Below are 17,480 nucleotides of genomic sequence, written 5' to 3' on the forward strand. Positions count from 1 at the left end.
GAAGAAATGTAAGGTTTATTCAACAGCACTTCACTTCAGTGTTCGCCCCTGGGGAAGAAATCTGTTCTCAGGTAGGACGCCCCCACTTCCAAGTCTTTCCAAGCTGGAAGGATTTGCAAACCACAGTCTTTTTAGCTCAGATAACTGCCTTTCTTCGTGGCTTTGGGTCATCAGCAACTGTCTCATGTAGAAAAGTATCTGCCTTCACTGTTGGGGGTACCTGATAATGTTAAATTGACAGCAGATTATTTTTCCCATTAGGGATGCTTTTATATTAAAGTTTTGATGTCCCTTGTATATGTAGCTACAAAATCCAGAGATCACTGTTAAAATCTACCATTTAATTTCTCCAAAATTTCTTAATTTTAATACCCTTTGTTTATAATACCCATCAGCATAGGGTCATCAGCCACTGGTAAAGAGTAAGGAGAACGAAATCACCAGGAGGAAGAATTTGTGTTCCCCTATTGGTCTTCAGGGTAACTCTAGGGTCCTACTTCCTCAATTGCAGAATATCCCATTTATGTTATAAAAATTCACTGTGTGCACGTAGTTTTAAGGCCTAGGAAAGATGTGGTGACTTACAGAGATTTCAGTTTGGCCAGGAATGTAGGACAAGGAAGAGACACTTCTCACTACAATTAAATAAAGGTTAAAAACACAACCAAGGGGGTGCCCAGGTGGCTCAGTTGCTTAAGCATCCCACTTCAGCTCAGGTCATGATCTCATGGTCCATGAGTTCGAGCCCTGTGTTGGGCTCTGTGCTGACAGCTCAGAGCCTGGAGCCTGATTCAGATTCTGTACCCCTCCCCCCTTTCAGGCTCTGTCTTGCTCTGTCTCTCAAAAATAAATAAATGTCCAGGAGCCTGGGTGGCTCAGTCTGTTGAGCGGCTGACTTTGGCTCAGGTTGGCTCAGGTCATGAACTCATGGTTGTGGGTTCGAGCCCCACGTTGGGCTCTATGCTGACGGCTCAGAGCCTGGAGCCTGCTTTGAATTCTATGTCTCCCTCTCTCTGTCTCTTCCTCATTCTTGCTTTGTCTCTGTCTCTCAAAAAATAAATAAATGTAAAAAAATTAAAAATAAATAAACATGAAAAAAAAAAGTAAAAATAAAGAACACTGCTGAGAAGCAAATTGGGATTCAAATCTCATTTGGTTATAACCGACACCACTTTCCTCCACACTAATGTCCTACCATGGGATGCTGCGTTTACTCGAACGTAATCTGGTCAGTAGCCTAGGAAGGTTGGGGGCGGGTCAGGTCTAGGGGGCAAGATGGCAGGAGGCAGGAGGGAGAGCTAGTTAGAGAGCGTCCTCGGTCCTGAGGGCCATTTCCAGAGAGAGGGGGCCTATCTGCAAGCTCCTCCAGGAAATGCAGCTTTTTCCATTATCCCAGAGGCTCTGTTGTCCGTGTGGCATTCCGTCAACACAGAGTTGTTCCCCCAAGTGACCACCAGGCCCTTTGGGGAGCCTCTGTTAGTGTCACTCAACTCAGGAACAGGACACCTGGCTGTAGTCACGTGCTGTCACAGAGCCATTGCATGAGCTAAAATACCGTGGTTTGTCAGAAGACGCGAATTCTAGTGAGGTCAGGGGACACCGTCTGTCCTTCCCAAACCTTCAGTAAATGCAACACCCCGTGGAAACTGCATGGAGATTTTAGGCTGATATTGGGTGTGGCTGTCTCAAAAGCTAGGAGCACAAAAGTTGCAGGCCACATGTGTGGGTCTATGGTGTCTCTTTGGGGAGGATTTCGTTCACGCATCATTTCCCTTTTCTCATCCCCCCCAGTCCCCAAAGACCACCTCAGCTCCACTCACTTCTTTGACACCCGATGCACTCACTTCTATTGTGAGCATGATACCACTTTGAAATGCACCTTTCTAATTACAGTGTCATTACTGCACCTTGGGGGTGGCATCCCCATGGTGATGTGGGGGCATGGGACAAGTCAATGTCACCAGGCTTCCATGAGATGTAGCCGGGGCCAGTCAGGTCTCTGTGAGATGGTAGAGAGAGGTTCTGTACCCCTAAATTCTCCCACAATGTTTTTAAATGTTTTTAAATCTTTTTAATGTTTACTTTTGAGAGAGAGAGAGAGAGAGAGAGAGAGAGAGAGAGAGAGAGAGAGAGAGTGTGTGAGTAGGGGAGGGGCAAAGAGAGAGAGGGAGACAGAAAATCTGAAGCAGGCTTCAGGCTCTGAGCTGTTACCACAGAGCCCAAAGCAGGGTTCAAATTCACAAGACATGAGATCATGACCTGAATCAAAGTGAGCCGCTTAACCAACTGAGCCCCCCAGGCACCCCTCTACCACAATGTTTTATTTCTTTTTACTTTTATTTTTGAAAGAGAGAGACAGCGTGAGGGGGGGAATATCAGAGAGACAGGGAGACACAGAATCCTCAGCAGGATCCAGGCTCTGTGCTAGCAGTCAGCACAGAGCTCGACATGGGGCTCGAACACACGAACCATATCATAACCTGAGCTGAAGCTGGATGCTTAACCAACTGAGCCACCCAGGCGCCCCAGCCACAATGTTTTTAAAATGATAAAAAATATCACAGTGTTCTCATTGGTGTTGACACTCACCAATGAAGTTCATGGGGGAGGGTCAGGGGAAGCCCAAGCCTTCTCTTAAATCTACTTTCGGGTAAACATAGTCATCCAACTTTCTCAGCGCTGCACACAAACCTTGGGTTTTCTGACTTGGTAAGTTCTGGCATGTCTGTAACTGCATTCCCATGAAGGAACTATATACCCTAATGCAAGACTCACACATTTCTTTAGAAAACTGTCAAATAATGGCAGGAAACTAAACTTTAGCGAATCATTATCACTGGATGTCTGCATCTCTCTCCTAAAGGCTTTGGCAACTGAAAGGAAAACTCCACTGTGGCCGCTGGGCCAGCGGCTAGGAGAGCATAACTTAACCATTGCAATCGTTAGCACTAGGAAGGCACGCAGCACATTATTATCATATGTATCTAAGTTGATAGCATAGTTATCACCAAGTGATAGAGATATAACATATTCCAACTTTAGAGAAACTATTACCAAATGCTTTTAAAAAAAATAACTAATTATTGTAAACATTTTTGTGTTATTATTAGAAAACCGTAGGGGCGCCTGGGTGGCTCATTTGGTTAAGCGTCAGACTTGGGTTCAGGTCACACTCTCATGGTTCATGAGTTCGAGCCCCATGTTAGTCTCTCTGCTGTCAGCACAGAACCTGCTTTGGACCTTCTGTTTCCCTCTCTCCTTGCCCCTTCCCTGCCGATGTTGTCTTGAGCACACACACTCTCTCTCCCTCTCTTTCAAAAACAAATAAACATTAATAAAAAAAAAAGAAAAATGTAAAGTCAATTCAGAGGTCAATGTAGATTTTTTCCCCAAGCTAACACAGTGCTGAAACAAAAAAGAGTCTGGCAGACCACTATACGTTCCTCTAAGTCTTCTCCCACATGAGATGAGCCAACTATCTATCAAATATCTATCATATACGATAGAACATATCATCATCACCAATACAGAGGAATCAAATTATTTCTCCAATCTGACAAGATACTAGTCACGTCCACGTTCCTATTCTCAGGGTGTCTGTTTTTGGTGTTGAACCTTGGCAAGGACAGTGCTTTTCATCAGCTTATAAAACCTGAACATGCCCTGCATGTATAGCACACACATATATGTACACATCACATCCGCATAGCCTTCTATCCCGCACAGACGATGCCGGCGAGACAGCCAGCTCTGGCATGACCTACTTACGGAAGGCAGAGTCCTCCAGGTGGGCGGTCTTGGACTTGGCAATGAGCAGTTTCCCCTGCGGAGCGGTCAGCGGACAGGACCCAGGGCTCTCCCTAGTCCAAGTCACTCAGCCCTGCTGGGTTCCTGCCGCTGTGTGGGTGCCGGCACGCCGTCAGGAGTGTGACACAGTAGGGAAAGAGACCGGTTCACTGTGAGACCTGCTACTCACTCTCGTACAGTGTATCGGCCCCCCTTCCCACTGCACAGTGTCTGCCAAGCCTTGGGTGGCACGCATGTGGCCCTCGAGAAAGCGAGCCACACGGGCAGCAAGGTCCGGGGCTGCCTTCTGCACACAGGACTTTTTAGGAAGGTTTAGGAACAATCTGATTTCGTCCACCTAGCCTGAGGAGCAGGGGAAGGATTGCCTTCAAGTTGAAAAGGAAAAACAAAAAACAAAACGGAGAAGAAAAAAAAGACGAGGTATGACCCAGGAAGGCAAGGATGCAGTTGAGACTCTGCTTTAAAAGAAACTAAGAAGGTCCTCAAAGAATTTGTGGAGACTGTGCTCAGCGTGCAGGTCTGGGGTGCCAGAGTGAGGTGGGCTTCACCTCCCTGTGCCCCTTACTTGTCCACACAGAGTGAATCCAACGCTCCGTTATCTTTTCTGGGTGAGGGAAATGAGGCGATTGGAATTGCCAAGCCTGGACACTCATCCGAAGAGGAGAGCCGAGAGATTTACATGCAAACATCACTCGGTTAGAGGAGGGAATGGAAAACGAGAGGCCAGGTACCTGCTTGCTGCAGTCCCTGTGGCACGTGCGTCTGACCCCTCTGAGCACTGTACTGAACGGAGGCCAGGGGCCGGTACTGCTGCGTGGTTGAGGTAGGGTACTGACCGGATGGGTAATAATATACGGGCATCTGTGGGAGAAAGAGAAAAACCACTGGGAGTAAGAACAGTATGTAAAGGAACACTGGTCAACGTAAGCTATATGGTCAGCTTAGGACATAGCTCAATCACAGTCGATTGTAAAGATGGCCACCGAACATTCCCCCTGGGCTGGCTGTGTGACATGCGTGACTGATGCTGTGAGGCAGACACAGCGACTTCTGATCCTTAAAAAGATTGACAGCTCACACAGGAGGGGCATCTGGCCACCAGGAAAAGAAGACCAGGCTGTCCTGCGGGGGAGAGAGGCCATGCAGAGAAGAGAGACACCCCAGTGGAGGGACCGCACCAATGTTCTGGAAACACGAGTGAGGCCATCTTGGGTGTTCCAGCCCAGTCTAGCTGCCTCAGCAGAAAGCAGAGCAGGCCGTCCCTGCTGAGCCCTGCTCTAACTGCTGACCTAGTCCCGAGGGACAAGTGGATGCTGTCTCATAACACTGGACTTTGTGCTTTTGAAATGAAAGAAGAGTGAATGAAATAGTCATCCACAACAACAGAAAGTTTATGGTAGTTTTAAATATTAAGTCTAACTTAGGGGTGCCTGGGTGGCTCAGTTGGTTAAGCACCTGACTCTGGACAGGGCAGAGCCTGGCTTGAGATTCTCTCTCACTCCCTCTCTCTGCCCCTCCCCTGCTCATGCTCACTCTTTCTCCCAAAATGAATAAATAAATAAAACTTCAAAAAATAAACATTATATATAACTTGAATTATTTTTCTAATGGAAACACAGGGGAGATATGAAAATGGCTAATCTCTAGCCTCAAAGAAGCAGTGGATGGAGTACAAAATGCGGTCAAGTCTATCTAAGCAGAGTGATGGGCACCAAGCCAGCATCCAAAAGAATTTATGTCCTATCAGAAAAAAGGAAATATGTTTAAAATACCGTTATGCCATCTACTATCACTTTCTAATGACTGGGAATGGCTGCAAGTATTCTAAGTACTCTCAAGAAGCTTCCAATCAAACGTCTCTGGATTCGGGAAGCCTCCCTTGCCTGCCTCAGGTCAAGAAAGAATGCTTTCTTACTAAACACTTTTTTCAGCTCCAAGCTTCTAACCATTCTTCTATCATTTTCTTTAAAGTGTAAAGAGGGACACATAGCCCTCAAGTATCACATACACAGAATAAAACTACAAGCCACCTGTTTGAGACCTGTGATTTTAATGGATATGTTATTTTCTGATTTGTTCAAGTCCAATAGGAAACACTTGTGTACTTCAATTGTGCTCCCGGAACACAGAGACCTTGCCTTAGCGTAAAGTAGGAACAAAAGATAACTTAGTTCGTGTTGAGCTGTGGTTCTACAATCTGGTGGAATTGTCATGAATTCTAGTTCTGACTGGTGATATGGACATTCAAGGGTAAGAGACTGAATGAGTCTCCAGTGAACACTGGTCAGTATTTGGCAACTAACTGATTGTACATTTCGTGTATAGTGATTTTTTTTCTTCCTATTTCTCCCTTTTTTGTAAGGCAATTTATAACAATCAAATCCAAGAAATCCTAGAGTAACAACAGGTTTCAGTTAGGCTCTGGCACCTCATGATGCTGTTAAAGATTACCACCATTCTATATCAGATGCCTCCTAAAAGAAACAACTATTAGGGAATTTATTCCATATTATGAATCTTCTATTAATTTATAGGTCCTTTAGGAAGAATAACAGTTTTTTCCTTTAGGAAACTCTGACTTGTTTCAGTGTAAGCTCATAAATACCCAGTCCTTGGTCTCTCCTCTCAGACTCAATATGAATCATGAAAATATCTTCAGGGATGAGGGACACCGTTCAAACACTTGACCATACCCTGTTGAGCACTCATGGTTTGGATGAAAGTACAGCCTCTTGAAGGAGAGCTTTAATTTTCAGTGCTCGGTTGCTCTGTTTTGTCCTTGTTTTTCTCTCTCTCATCCTGCCATCTTTGCTCCCGCGGTGGGCTGTGCTAGAGACTGGCCACCGCTGTCCAGGACCTCCCCCACGCAGGGCACTGGCCAGCTCTCAGGAACTTTAGCTCCCGATCCTATCAAGCACATGTGACATAGGTACTTGGCCCATCCTAGGCCTTCCTCATGGAGGAAGGAAGCAGAGCGGGGCTCAGAAGAATAACCAAAGGATCCAGACGAAAGGTTGGAAGGGAGAAAAAGGTAAGGACAGCCCCCAAACGAGAAAACATATTTTCAAACAACGATGTGAAATCACCGAGAACCAAAAATACCAGTGGATTAGGAGAGGAAATAAATGAGAAAAAAAAAGCAACCATATTTAAAAATCTCTTCACCCACCACTTTCTTCAAATCCCTCTTTGTTTCGTCCTTGTGTTTCTGCCTTAGCCTTCCAGGGGGCGTTCAGAAGGGATACATGATGTGTTGGACAAAACCAACCTTCCAGATTATTAGGTAGGTCCACTCTCTGCCTACATTTCACAGGTTTCTACATGCCTGTGGACTGACTGTATCTTCAGTACTTTTCACTGTTTTATAGTGGAGCGATCACGCTTTAAAAGGTTTACTAAGTTGAAACTCACTGTGGGGTATGCCCCGTACCTAAGAGGTTCACACAAATCCAGACAGACCATGAACCATGAACATCTGTTATGTCTTTTTTTCCCTCTCCCCCACCCCTTTCTCTTTCCAAATCTTCTGAAGAAGGGATGAAAGTGTTTCTTTTACCGCCACACCAGGGGTTCTGAGTTATCTTTACTCCTGCAGTGCACTACTATTGAAATTCATTCATCAAGGAAGATTTTTTTTAATCATAAAAAAAAAAAAAGTCTTCAATTAAGCATTCTGCCAAGTCTTCTTGACAGCAGAAATGGGTAAGCACACTTAGATGCTATTTAGGATAAAAGAGTGACACTATTTTTACCATTAATTAAACTTAAAGTATTTAATTTTTTACTAAAATAATTAATATATTAATGAGGTCCTTCCTCCTGTAACTTAAAATTATTTTTTCACTGCTCCTTACGTCCTACTAGTGAAGAGATATTTCAGAGAAGGCAATTGAAGATGAACTAGTAATTAATCATTCCAAATAAAGTGAATAACTGAATGAAAATCATTTCCTGGTGGCTTGAAAAGAAAACAATTTATTCAAGATGTTAAGGCAGTGAAACAAATAATACGAAGGTGACAGCGTACTTTAAACAGCTCTTCCAATGCAATATTTCTTAATTAGGATGGAATTTGCTTGGGATATGTGTGCCTTGAAAATGGACCAGAAAACACCTCTGTTGCATTTTACATCTTGACAGTAATCACTCCCAGGAGGGCACCAGAGATGTTTGGTGGTGAGCAGTAACAGATAATCAGTCTTTGGGAAGACAGTAAAAATCAGTGATCTGTGGTGTCTTACATGCTCAAGTCAATTAAATATGATTAATGACTACCTGTGAGAGCACCGGGAGCTCTGCTCCCCCCCAGGGAGAGGAAAAGACAGTGGATGTCCGCTTTCGCTTCCTCCTTTATATTCATAGATGAGCTCCTGCCCGAAGCACCGGATTAGCTCCAGAAAATGAGGAAAGAACACAGTTCCAGAACAGCAGAAGAGGAGAGTTGAAAGTTCCCCAGGAGTAGGCTCTCTTTTTCCTTCTTTTCCTTTCTGGGCAATCCAGTGAGCAGGACAGTGCGCAGGAGGGAATGCTTTCCCGTGTCCCGGACCAGAAGCCTGGACAATGGGACACGCCCCCTATTGTATCATAGGCAGTTGGATCAGTTTCATCAAACTTACTTCCTGAGCCCTGAGGCTTTGCACAAAGGCTGAATAGGACAGACCAGCTTCTGCGGGTGGGGAATCTCAGTATGGACCAGAAAGAGCCACCTACACAGGTTGACCTCGTGAGATTCTACATGGAGATACAGAGATCAAAATACCCAAGGAATCAACTCTAGGTCACCGGTGTGAGGAAAAACACACTTACCTGTGCAGGTGGAGGCTGTTGCACAAATCCCTGCGGTGAGGGAGGGGGCTGGAGGACTTGCTGGGAGATGGGAGGTCCAGAGCCTGAGAACCCCGCTGCGGGGAGCTGTTGGCTTGTGGAGGCAATGACGTAGCTTGGCGGTTGGGTCGGCTGTGGCATGAGGGATGCTGGGTAGACAGGACCAGATGGGGGCTCAGGAGTCTCTCCTGACGATTGCCGGCTCAGGCTCATCTGGGTGAACTGTGTCGCCACATCGTCCCTCTGCCCGGAAACAAAACAGGAAAATTAGCCAGATCAGCTTAGCAATGGCAGAGGCACACAGAGGCAGCCATGGACCACATGCTTGTCGCCAGGGGAGAGGCAGGACTTACAAATTGGAAACAGCAACAGAATGGGAATCTCTGTCCACAACAACAAGGGAATGTAACAAAAGAATACAGATTTTAATCACCCGGGGATCAGAGATGGTAAACAATTTGACCAAATCTCCCCCTATCAATGGTGTCATTATCTTGTCACCAAGGACTCAGGCTCCTCTGGGTAGTGAGGAGACAAGGAGGGTGTGGCATCCTGTCCTGAGGGGTCAGCTGGTCTCGCCATGAATAATCACAGTTTCTGCCTTCTGGAGAGAGGCGCAAGGACCTGGTAGCCACCATCACATATGGCCATGGCCGAGACGCAGCCACCATGGGTGGGATTTCCTTTGTATACTTTGTATACTGTATTGCTCACCTGCCTTGCATGAGACTTAGGGGCAATGCTCATTCTTCTTGTCCAAAAAGATTTAGTCCATTGATGGGAAAGGAAGGGAGAATGGGGGACTGGGGAGCTAGGAGAACCCCCATATCAGGAACCGAGGGTGACGTGGTGACCATCTCAATGGACTTGAAGCTATTTCCCAAACCCTCTCTCCAAGTTCACAGGTCTCTCTGTTGCTGACTTCTAATTCTAAGGGCATTCCATTCCTACTCAGCTGGCAAAGCGTCAGCAGGGCACCCAACCGCAGAAGCAGCAATGCTGGGACCGATGACAGAAGGGACATCACCATTTTGGACATGGGCTGCAGGGTTCTGGAATGAGATGCTCACATATATGCCCCCTGATGGTCAGCCCAGGGCCCCCACCCAGCCCTGCACAGGACAGGAGTAAACCGCCAACACGTGCTCCCAGGGAAAAGGCCACAAGCATGTCATACGGTACCATGGGGAACTGCTGCGTTGGAGACACAGGCAGGAGGTGCTGGGGAGGAAACGGGACTGCTGGGTATTGCACGGATTGAGAGGACGCCTGCAGCCCCTGCACCGACTGGAGGAAAGAAGGAGCCAATCAGGTAACAGGGAAGCACTGGGGTCAGAGAGCCCCAGAAGCCCACCACATCCCGATGGGTCCCCTTGGCTCAGTGCACTCCAGAGAGGGGAGTCAGCTGCCAACAGAAAGGCAAAGCCACGCAGACCACAGCTAGCCAGCCTTGGGGGACACATGTGTGCTTGGAGTGAACACCCCTTTAAGAAATTACTGCAATATGGAGGCACCTGCGTGGCTCTTTCAGTTAAGTGTCTGATTTCACCTTGGGTCATGATCTTGCGGTCCACGAGTTCGAGTTCCATGTCGGGATCTGTGCTGACAGCTCAGAGCCTGGAGCCTGCTTCAGAGTCTTTGTTTCTCTCTCTTTCTCTGCTCCTCCCCCACCCACACCCTCTCTCTCTCTCTCTCAAAATTAAACATTAAAAAAATGAAAATAAAAGAAGTGACTGGAATACGTTTCATGTTATTGTTAGTTGACTCTAATAGGTCTAAAAATATTGCCGAAGGACTGAAAAGCAAGGGGGAGAAATAGACACGAGTTTCGCGACCCGCTTGGAACGCTACCGTCTCCTGTGGACATTTCCATGCAGTGCCCTATGCCGGGAGGGCCACTCTGCATCTCTCAATTAACAGCCAGGCCACCTTAGAATGAACTGACTTCTGTTGATCCCTCTGCAGCCATGAGCACATGGGCTGTGTTGGGAATGAGTGAGCAAGATGACACAAAGGCCTGGTGGTGGTTATGAGTTCAGTCTCCACGACAGGCTTCTTGATGCATAGAAACAGCATCCATACCTAAAGGAAAACTTGGCATTCATTGTCTGCAGCGCAGCGTGCCCACCATGCAGATCGCCGAATGGGGCAGGCACGTCTATCTAACCTTGAGGATCCAGATGAAACCTTACCAACTTGCTGTCAAGGGCTCTAGGCTGGTTTGATTTCTGCGTGGGTGCAGGTGGCCCTAGTGACACATAGCCCCTCTTCCTGAGGCACCGCCTGCTGCTCTGAGGACCGTGCAGCCTTCGTCTTAGAGCACGTCCCCTCCCCGCCTTCCCACAAGCTCCTACCTGAGTGACCAGAGGGCCCGCCATGTGTGGCTGGGGAGGCTGCCCCCGCTGCTGTGGCTGGGGGGAGGGCTGCTGCTGTGGGGGCTGCTGGGACGGCCCCATCATGGCGCCTCGCAGGGGCTGCTGGCTGCTGGGGGGGTTATAGATGGCAGGGGTCCCGTCGGGATTCACAAAGGGCTGGCCTGCAAGGGAATCATAGCCTGGTTCAGGTGAGCTTCTCAAACAATCCTTCAGCAGGAAGAGCCGTGCTGATAAGATACCCAAGAAGTAGTGTGAGGTCAAGGGGCAGGGCAGTGGAGATCCAGGGCACCAGAACCTTGCCCAGTGTGAAGACTGCCCTGGTGATGACCTATCTGGTTAAGCTGGCTAGCTGAGCAAGCCCAGGGCAATTTAAGAAGCAATACACAGGGGGCGCCTGGCTGGCTCAGTCAGTTACGTGTCTGACTTCGGCTCAGGTCATGATCTCACATTTCGAGGGTTCGAGCCCTCCATCGGGCTCTGTGCTGACAGTTCAGAGCCTGGAACCTGCTTTGGATTCTATGTTGCCCTCTCTCTCTGCCCTTCCCCCACTCCCATTCTGTCTCTGTCTCTCGCATAAATAAATAAGCATTGAAAAAAAAAAGAAGCAACAAATAAATCCACGGCCTTCGGGGAGATTTGCTAATGCTAAGTGCATCTGGGGATGGTGGCGCCCAGTGGGGAACACCTGTGGAGAAGCAATCTTCGAGAAGGCACGTGTTTTCCTGGCTGCCCCTCACTGTTATCAGTGGATGGCACACACTGAGAGAGAGGGTTGCCTTCCCTTCACACAACTCCAGCTACCCTGGGTTACCCTTTATTTACGTTATTTACATTTGATTCGCTTCCACTAGCCTTGCTGCCAAGTCAGAATCATGGTCAGTTCTACCGAGACATATACCACAGAACATACGACATCAATATACTCACTTGTCTAAACAGAAACAACAAGAACACAGGGGTTTAGACCCAAAAACTGATGCATAACCAGAGCATCACAACATCGTCACGTAATAGCGAAGCCAACAGACGTGATTTTGCTTTTGGAAATAACAGCATGGTGCCCTATTAGTATTGCTGTTATTTGGGGAGGACTTGATGGCTTATGAAATAGTGTCATGGGACCCTCAGCGTGACTCTGGGAGGAAGGAAAGTATCATCTCCCCAGGTTGCAGAAGAGGCAATGAAGACCCACCAGAAAGGTTATGGGAAGAAAGAAGGAAGAGAGAAAGAGCAGCAGATGGAAGAGGAGGAAAAGGAAGGTGCAGCTCCTCCAATGAGCTCCTAGACGAGTGATCTCGTTCCACTTTAGACACACAAAAAACTAGAGCCCAGACGAACCAAGCAACTCATCCAGGCAGCGAGGGCCAGGAGATGGGCCGGGTCAGAATGACTCCAGAGTCCTCTCACTTCCCATTACACCAAACAGCTTGAGTGAATTATCCACATTTACATAATGTGTACAGGCTACAATGCGACACGAGAGAAACATCCACGAGTGCCTGGAAATCATTAATGCATGAGAAGTCAGGAGGGTGGGGGGCAGTGATTTAAGGTGGGATCCCACTCAGGACGGGCAGAGAGAGATTGAGAAGAATCAGAATATTCTGCTCTGCATTTAGGGAGATGTCAGAGGCAGTTCCGTAAGCACATAGTCTAAGGCCTCCCCCTATGTTGTTCTGGTACGTGGGGCTCCTGAGCGCACTCTTGCCCAGGGTAGGCAGCAGGTGATGGCTGAGGAAAGCAGCCTCTTTCATTAACAATATTTATGAAAAACAACCAAAGAGCACCAGTGGTGTGAGGAAAATTAGCAACAAAATAGAACAGGTCAGAGCGCGAACCTATAGAAGCAGAATTCTAGTAAAAAACAAAACAAAACAATGCATGGTATTAATCAAGAACAGACTGTTATAAAATGGGAGCTATGTAAAGGAAACCAGTCCCTGAAAGGTAGCGACTATGGAAATGTATAACTGCATTTCAAATACATTCAAGGTCAGATGACACTTAATGGTAATGGAAGTGTGAATAGTGGGACCTCTCTACTGGGGGCAGGAGAAAGCGTGAAAAGAGACTAAGGTTGTTCTGTGTCTCCTTCCTGGTGGTGTTCGCACAGGTGTTCCTAAGTTCAAACACCTACCAAGGCTATACGCCTGGTGTGTGCATTTTATGAATTACAGTGAGAAAATATTCTGGAGTAGGTGTTGACGGCCAATGCTGGGGTTGTAAGTGGAGCCAAACAACCTTGATTTCAGCCCAGTGGGGACCCGGAGAGGGAGCTTAGTGTTTCCCATTACTAGCCCACAATTTCAGCCCAGATATACTGGTGTGTGTGTGTGTGTGTGTGTGTGTGTGTGTGTGCGTGTGTATGAGATGGCCCTTCAATGCTGCATTTTGATGAACATACCTACCAGAACTAAAGAAGTTCTGACACCAGTTTCATAACCATTCACCCTGTGCTGTGATGGAAAAGCAAACGAGCCAGAATTAGAGTCACAGAACAATGGCTCCATTTAGAGGTGTTTAAAACATTAATGTTCTTCCTCAGTTCCTGTTTTCCTATCACTGCCATTTAATTTTAGCTACATTTCATTGTTTTAAGTTCTATTTTCTTTTTCAGAAATAACTTTCTTCTGGACTTAAAATCTGTAGCCCATTTTTCCTCCCCCAAAGCAGCAGTTGGGGGAAGAATGAAAAAAAAAAAAAAGAATTCAATTTCCAAAAAAACTATCGGCCCATTTAGTGTTAGAATTCTTAGTTCCCCTCCCCTTTTTGGAATTTTAAAAAGATAAGAGGAAAATTTTAGAGACCTCTCATTTAAAAAACCATGTTCACAATGACTTCATCAGAAATCATTTCAAAATCAATCTCATTCTGGGGCGCCTGGCAGTCAATGGGTTGAGTGTCTGACTTTTTATTTCAGCTCAGGTCATGATCCCAGGATTGTGGGATCGAACCCTGTGTCCAGGTCCATGCTTCTACACTGAGCATGGAGCCTACTTAGGTTTCTCTCTCTCTTTCTCTCTCTCTCCTTCTGTCCCTCTCTCCCTCTCTCTCTACCCCTACCCTCCCTCTCTTAAAATAAACAAATAAAAATAAGTCTCATTCTGTGCTCACACACACACACACACACACACACACACACACACAAATGGAAAGTAAAAAAATGATCTTTACTATATTTTCTACAACTTCCGATTTACCCAGTGAGAAGTAAGGTAGCATGAAAAATGGACCATAATTAGGGTGAAAAACATAACTGCAAATTATTCAGATGTCTTTTTTGAAAAATGTTTAGATCCTCTGTGTAAAATATTAGTTATGTGCTATGAGCCAGATGAAAGACATATCTCCAAATTATTGCATATGAAAAGCACTAAGAACTCCCTTAGGTCAGGAGAGGAAGTAGGTTCTTCTAGAAGAGGGTGTAAAAGACAGCTATTATGTTCACTAAGGAGAAGTGGAAGGACACGAGGAGAAGAAACCATCAAGATGGAGGCCAGGAAGCGAACAAAAACAATTTCCCAAGAGTGCGAGGACAGGTGACTATTGGTTTTCAAGTCAGGCAACAGTTGTCTCCCCAGATTCTGCCATTTCTGCCAATCCAGCTGCAATTACATCTGAATACAGCCAATTAGTTTGAATGACAGCTGCTGAGGACCAAGGGGGAAAGAAAGACTAGTTGGCCCTAGGACTGGCCAGCTCAGAAGAGGCTCTCATGTTAGAAACAGCCCAAGCATTCCTGGCAGGCCTTGGCATGCTTGCTGGCCCAGGTAACAGGTGCAGCAGTGGAGGTAAGCCAGGGGGCCCTGAGTGGAGCCAGGGCTGAGTGCCCTTGGCCTCAAGGACACGGCCTTCAGTGGAAGAGTTCTCAACTCTCCACATCATCGTGAATAATGTGCAGTAGGTATTATTTTATCAGTATAAAATTATTGAGTGCCTGCACCAGGACTAAGACTTGGTTATCCATTCCAGGATACAACACAAAAACAAAAGCAAAAAACTGAGTCTGATTCCCTCCCCACAGAGAGCTTATAAATACGCTGGTAATGAGGAAATGAACCCAAGGGCAACTCACACTAGAAGCCAAGTAATCAAATGCTCTCAGTTTCTAACACCAATGCATTTCTGCCAGGTACTCGGCAGGAGAATATTTATTTAAAGAGATAGAGAGGGCATGAAAAAATAAGATTTTCCTTTCCTAGTCTTTAGAAGGTGGTCAAATTATAGAGATGGTGCTGATTATGGATAGGTGAGGGTTAATTCAGATATTTCAAGGATACATCTACAGATAGCACACAAAACCTTCTTGGTACATTTAAGAAAGAGGTGCAAACAGTTTGGATAAATAGATGCTAGAAGTCCTGTAGAAAACACAAAGTACAGTGTTATGAGAGCCCATCGGGGGCATTTGAAAAAAAATGAGCCCTAAAAGGCTGCTCAAAGCCAAGTCCCAGGCGATGGCATGTCTGTACCTCACACACTCATGGATCTGCACTAGATGAAGGCAAAGCGAAATGGCAAAACAACATATATGGGCATTAACGAGTACTTGGGGGATGTTAATGCCTGTTGGCATCTCTGGGTAGCTCTGAATTGAAAGAATACAGCCAAACAAAGATAAGCTTTATGCTCAAAAAGGAGACTGAGTCCAAGACAGCAGGAAGATCAAACTCAAGAGTCAAACTCAGGCTCGCCTTGTGAGGATGAGAGTATGTTACACGGGGATGACTTTGAAAAAAGGAGGCTCTGCAGCGACTCACTCACCCAGGTGCCGGAAAAGCAAAGAAAGTATAGGCCAGAGGTCCTGACTCAAAAACAGACCGCTGAGAGCTGAGTCTAAGGCCAGACAAAATAAACAGTTGGGATTGCACTTGAGGACCTGCAAGGACATCGGTGGGTAGGTTTCAATCAGGTAGCCAATTATTGGGTACTTAGCATGAGCCCCGTCCATGGTGCTGACAAAGGAAGTTTCATTTTGTTTCATTTGTTAGGAATGACTGGCAGGCACCTTAGTGTTTTGCCGTTATTGCTTGTTTGATGCATGCTGAAGACAGATATTTTATGAATAAACGAATCAAAAAAAAGAATCAGACTTAGAAATACATATAGTAAGGGGGTTGAAGAGATGGGCCACATGGGTGAGGGCATGGGAGGTACAGGCTTCCAGCTTTGGAATGAGTAAGTCCTGGGGAAGAAAGGCACAGCAAGGAGAAGATAGTCCACGATACTGCAACAGTGCTGTCTGCTGACACATCCTAGCCACCCTTGTGGTGAGCAGAGTAATATACATGGGGAAGTTGAATCACATCACTATGGAAACTAATTTAGCATTATGTGTCAACTATCCTCAAATTAAGAAAAAATTAAAGACATATTTTGGGGAGTCTGGGTGGCTCAGTTGGTTAAGCATCCAACTCTTGATTTTGGGTCAGGTAAAGTTCTCACAGTTCATGATTTCGAGCCCCTCATCCAGCAATGTGCTGACAGGGTGGAGCCTATTTGGGATTCTCTCTCTCCCTCTCTCACTGCCCCTCCCTCCTCTCTAAACAAATAAAAACATTTTAAAAGATCTGTGAAATACAGCTATTTCATCTTAGTTTTATCCATGAGCCACATTCTCAAATAGATAAAAACTGTCCTACTATTCACATCAGTATATCAACTTATTCAATACTATGTAATAACTGAGCACCTGTGCATAAGCACACTGCCTAACACCACTTTGCTATCGACTCTAGTGAAGTGACAAAAATGGCCACATATGGCCCCTTCCTATAAAAAACTTACAAATGTGCTGGAAACAAGGCAATGAATCCAAGGACTATTCACACAAGAAGCTAAGCAGTCATATGCTTGGTTGGTTCTTAGTACCAAGGAGTTTCTACCATGTAGTTGGCAAAAGGGTATTTAGGGAAGGGCAGGAGGTGTGGATTTCAAGGGTCCACAGCAATGACAGAGAGATGAGTCCCAGCCCCAGGGAACCAAATGTCCAGTTTCAGTTGTAGGTCATATGAGACTGAATAGATAGGTGGACAGATATGCAGACAGACATACACACCGCAGATGAAGAGAGGCATACATACTTGTACATATGATGCACGATGGATGTGTACATACATACGCACATGTGCATATTTTCAATTTACACAAAATAAACAATTTCCAAAGAAGACGAAACATCTTTCACCTTACATCCCACCACTCAACCATGGTATATAAGATAGTAATACATTTTCCTCCTGGTCTTGGGATATTTTAATGTCTAGCATCTGTCAGATCAGAGAAGTGTTTATGGAGAAACTGTTCAACAGTGTTATTAGATCCTTTTCCTCAGTCAGGATCCTTTTTCAAAGGAGATATTTTGATGCCAGCTCTAAATGACTGGATCCAATGAATAAGCATTGGAACTCGGCACCAGAAAGCACTTTATTTCTTTTTCTAGAAGCAAGATTATATATAATAATATACACATAA

The 17,480-nt window shown here is 45.9% G+C and overlaps 1 protein-coding gene across 14 annotated transcripts in view; it reads right to left on the reverse strand.

The window, feature by feature from the left end:
- The window catches only part of ARPP21 (cAMP regulated phosphoprotein 21), a 152,991-nt gene that overhangs the window by 48,106 nt on the left and 87,405 nt on the right, over positions 1-17,480 (reverse strand). For 12 of the 14 annotated variants that reach the window (XM_029940468.1, XM_029940467.1, XM_029940464.1 and 9 more), the window contains 4 exons: positions 10,986-11,167; positions 9,814-9,918; positions 8,614-8,874; positions 4,539-4,668 (listed from right to left, as the gene is read on the reverse strand). In XM_029940468.1, the coding sequence (XP_029796328.1) occupies positions 4,539-4,668; positions 8,614-8,874; positions 9,814-9,918; positions 10,986-11,167 (678 nt within the window). The remainder of the gene's footprint in view (positions 1-4,538; positions 4,669-8,613; positions 8,875-9,813; positions 9,919-10,985; positions 11,168-17,480) is intronic. The other 2 variants (XM_029940466.1, XM_029940465.1) reach the window with 1 other exon arrangement.

This window comes from Suricata suricatta, chromosome 5, assembly GCF_006229205.1.
Source record: "Suricata suricatta isolate VVHF042 chromosome 5, meerkat_22Aug2017_6uvM2_HiC, whole genome shotgun sequence".
In the NCBI taxonomy this organism is placed as follows: domain Eukaryota; kingdom Metazoa; phylum Chordata; class Mammalia; order Carnivora; family Herpestidae; genus Suricata; species Suricata suricatta.